Source organism: Punica granatum, chromosome 7, assembly GCF_007655135.1.
Source record: "Punica granatum isolate Tunisia-2019 chromosome 7, ASM765513v2, whole genome shotgun sequence".
Lineage (NCBI taxonomy): Eukaryota > Viridiplantae > Streptophyta > Magnoliopsida > Myrtales > Lythraceae > Punica > Punica granatum.
This window is the reverse complement of record NC_045133.1, coordinates 8,857,521-8,861,220: the sequence shown is the minus strand read 5'-3', so window position 1 is coordinate 8,861,220 and position 3,700 is coordinate 8,857,521. Positions and strand designations below refer to the sequence as shown.

Below are 3,700 nucleotides of genomic sequence, written 5' to 3'. Positions count from 1 at the left end.
TACATGGTACCCTATCGAAGTCATATTTTTAAACACTAAAAAGGCGTTTTCGACCTAACGATCGATCATTTGGCATATAATGCATTAATCGAATTACGTGAAACCTTATTGGGATCAGATCTAAAAATGCTGAAAAGGTGTAATGCGTTGACCTTACAATCGTATTTTGACATAAAGAGTGATATAATTACATGGTATCTTATTTGGATCGGATTAAAAAACGCTGACAAAGGGGGAATTTTTAAGAAAATAAAAATTACAAAAATGAAAATAAAAAAGGATTATGATCAGTTCATTTGGCTTCATACGTTAACCGGATTACGTTGTACTTTATCCGAGTTAGATTCGAAAACACTAAAAGGGATAAAGTTTTGACCTAACGATCGAATCATTTGGCATAACATGTTGACCAAATTACGTGGCTACTAATTGGGGTTGAATTTGAATTACTAAAAAGGCATAACGTGTCAACCTTACGATCTAATCGTTTGGCATAGCACATCGATCGAATTACGTGGTATCAATCATGAGATATAACGCGTAGGTCGAATTACATGATAATTTTTGCTGATCAGATTTAAAAAGGGAAAATTAAAAGAAAATTACAAAACAAAAATAAAGGGAAATGGTGGGGGCTGCGGGTAGGAAAAACCACCCACTTGCCCCACCCAAAATCATTTCTCTGTATAATATTTCTCATACAAAATTTTACAGTTATAAAATCCAATTTAAGCTCCAGCAAACATTCCTATAATAGACACCTAATTCTTCATGGATAGTCGTCCTCTATGATCGACCTCAATCGTGTCACTTTTCATGGGAATAGAGGATCTTCACCACAATCAATACCAGCAGGAGCGAGACCTTCATGCAGGGTTAAACAAATAAGAGAAGATGGAGAATTCAGAGGAAAAAATTGAAATGGGAGGGAAAGGACGAAAAGATATAGTATAAAAGTGAGAGAAAGAAAAGAAAATAAATATTTCAAAATTAAAAAAAAAAAGAATAAACGGCCATATGAGTTCGTTACATCACTTAGGCACCTAATCCAATTTAACGAAATTAAGACAGAAAATCGCAGAGACCCAACTGATATAATTAGGGACTCAAATGATGTAACAAAATACTATATAGATGTAACTCAATAAGTCAGGGACCCAACTAATGAGCATATGGACCTAACTAATGTGACTAGGAACCTAGTAGTTGATCTCTCAGGAATCTAAGCGATGGAAAAAAACTCAGAGATCCAAATGATGTAATCCCGATAATTCAAGGACCAAATTATTAGTTTACTCTAGTCGGAAATATCACATAAATCAAGGACCAATCTGAACAAAAATCAAAACCTACCTCTCCGCCTGCTGCCACGAATCATGTCCACCCGTCCACGTCTCGTCTAGTCTCCTCCACCGTCGTCATCTGGTCTGTCACGCTTCTCTTCCCTCTGCTCTGCTCTCTCTCTCTCTCTCTACCCGTTTCCCTCTCCATTCTTTGGCTACTCTCTCACTCTCCTCCTTTCCCACGAGCTTGACCTTTGAGCATGGAAGAGGCTAATGGTGATGCCATTCATTCTGTATATCCAGAGAGTGCTTTCGCCTCTTACTCTTGTGATCTTGAGCTTTAATGTCTTTTACCTATTACGATTTGTGGGTAGTTGATTACCACACGATGATCCCTTTGATGTCTTTGCACGTCTTCATGCCCTGCTTGCTTGTTTTCTGGTTATTTCTCAGTAACATAAGCCGACGAATGGACGTTCATGTCTTATGCTTATTGCCATGACTCATGAGTACTCCCACGCCATCATCAAGTTGGTTCAAATCCCATTTTCATAGTCGTTGTAAACTTAACTATTTCCCAATGTTGATGAGTTTGCCTTACATTGGAAACTCGTTAGGAAACCATTGTCGATCTTTCTTTACGCGTATTTGCAATCTTATGTGCCCGGTTTTTGACTTTGTAAGCAATAGAAGCATATTAGCATGTGATTCTGTTCACGATATCTGCCGGGTGTTTTGGAATATTTGATGTTTCTCACGGTTGTGTCGGGTTATTGTTTGTTCAATCAGTTGTGGAAACTAAGGATGGGAAGGTTTCTGTGGCTTCCGCATTCCCTGGCCACCAAGAAGGTAAAATGCAATTATTCGATTCTGCTTTTTCTGTATTCTCTGTCGGTCTGAGACTGCATAAGCAGTATATTCTTCCGAAAGCCGATCCTGGAATCCTGTTTCCTGTCACTCGGTAGCATCATTGCTCATGCTTGGTCATTGCCATGGGTTCCTCTTAAATCCTTTGCCCGCTATTATATGCAGCTGTTCTGGATCGAGACCACAAGTTCTTAACGAGAGCTGTGGAGGAAGCATATAGAGGAGTTGAATGTGGAGATGGTGGTCCTTTCGGGGCAGTGGTGGTTAGTAACAACGAGGTCATCGTCAGTTGCCACAACATGGTATTAAGGAACACTGACCCAACTGCACATGCTGAAGTCACTGCAATCAGAGAGGTTAGAATTAAGCTGTATGCAATCATTCATGAATCTCAGGAATTAAGATTCTAATGAATCAGGACTCGATAGGAACTTGTCGGGCTGGTACTCTTGCACCATTTTATTTCCAAACCCAGTATAGCCATTTTGAACTGCTTCCAGACAGCTCCGGTTTCTAAACTCTTGTGAGCTGGTGGCCAAGTAAACTTTCCAAATCGACATTCTTTTATCTGCCATAGATCTTCTTCCGTGTGATTCTACCTTACAATTGATTGCACTTGAGATTCGTCCAGCGAATTCATCACCCTTGGTGCTTATATCTCCCACTGGTTTGTCTTCTTACTTGAAATGGATTTAATGGGTACAGGCGAGCAAGAAGTTAAATCAAACTGAGCTCTCGAACTGTGAAATTTACGCCTCGTGTGAGCCTTGCCCAATGTGCTTCGGCGCAATTCATCTGGCTCGGTTTAAGGTGCCCCTTTGACTTTGTTCTCTCTCTTTATGCTAGTATCATATTTAACGTGGTGTTCAACATTCCCACCTGCTTTGCGTATTTCATTGATCTTCTTTGGCGACAGAGGTTGGTTTATGGAGCAAAGGCTGAAGCAGCTATTGCAATCGGGTTTGATGACTTCATTGCGGATGCATTGAGAGGGACTGGATTCTATCAGAAAGCTTGCCTTGAGATTAAGCAAGCTGATGGCACGGGAGCTGTTATTGCGGAACAAATCTTCGAGAAGACCAAGGCCAAGTTTCCCATGTACTGATGTCAAAGCTCGAGCTACAGATGCGACAAATCATCGTTGTAGCTCGTCTTTGGTTGTTTAGACATGACCAATTACACCGATAAGTTGTTGTGGATTACTCATGGAATTTGCTATGATCTTTCAACCGTCGTTTCGCTATGGAAGGATATTTCCAAACTCCAAACTTTAATACGTGGGTGTGTCAAAGCCCACTTGGGGCTTGCCGGACTGAGACCGATGTTGCCTCATTTCTTGGTCTCAGGTGGCTTTGGATGGGGTGGGTCAGGTAGTCGTTGGCCGCCCACTTCTGACTTCTGGGCCCCGACCATTTTCTAATACTTGTTTTAGGGTAGGTAACACAAAAATAGTCTGAATTGAAAATATTAAAATTGAAATCATCGAATGTTTTTATGAGCCAAATATGAATCATTAAAAATTGAAACCTAAAATGAGAGTGAAAAATCTG

At 40.3% G+C, this 3,700-nt stretch overlaps 1 protein-coding gene across 2 annotated transcripts; it reads left to right on the top strand.

The window, feature by feature from the left end:
• The first annotated feature begins 1,403 nt into the window (after nucleotides 1-1,403).
• On the top strand, nucleotides 1,404-3,424 carry LOC116215288 (guanosine deaminase-like). 2 transcript variants are annotated; one of them, XM_031550933.1, is made up of 5 exons: nucleotides 1,404-1,559; nucleotides 2,073-2,132; nucleotides 2,316-2,506; nucleotides 2,856-2,960; nucleotides 3,067-3,424. In XM_031550933.1, the coding sequence occupies exons 1-5, from the start codon at nucleotides 1,544-1,546 to the stop codon at nucleotides 3,253-3,255; spliced, it is 561 nt and encodes a 186-aa protein (XP_031406793.1). In that variant the 5' UTR covers nucleotides 1,404-1,543; the 3' UTR covers nucleotides 3,256-3,424. The 2 variants fall into 2 exon arrangements, with proteins under 2 accessions (XP_031406793.1, XP_031406792.1); XM_031550932.1 differs by lacking the exon at nucleotides 1,404-1,559 and adding an exon at nucleotides 1,601-1,813.
• Nucleotides 3,425-3,700: the final 276 nt, after the last annotated feature.

Excerpts from the sequence above, each read along its gene's own strand:
- LOC116215288 (XM_031550932.1), top strand. The coding sequence starts at position 1,789 with ATGAGTACTCCCACGCCATCATCAA. Across the intron at positions 1,814-2,072 it reads TACTCCCACGCCATCATCAA|TTGTGGAAACTAAGGATGGG; the intron begins GTTGGTTCAAAT and ends TTGTTCAATCAG. Across the intron at positions 2,507-2,855 it reads AAGTCACTGCAATCAGAGAG|GCGAGCAAGAAGTTAAATCA; the intron begins GTTAGAATTAAG and ends TAATGGGTACAG.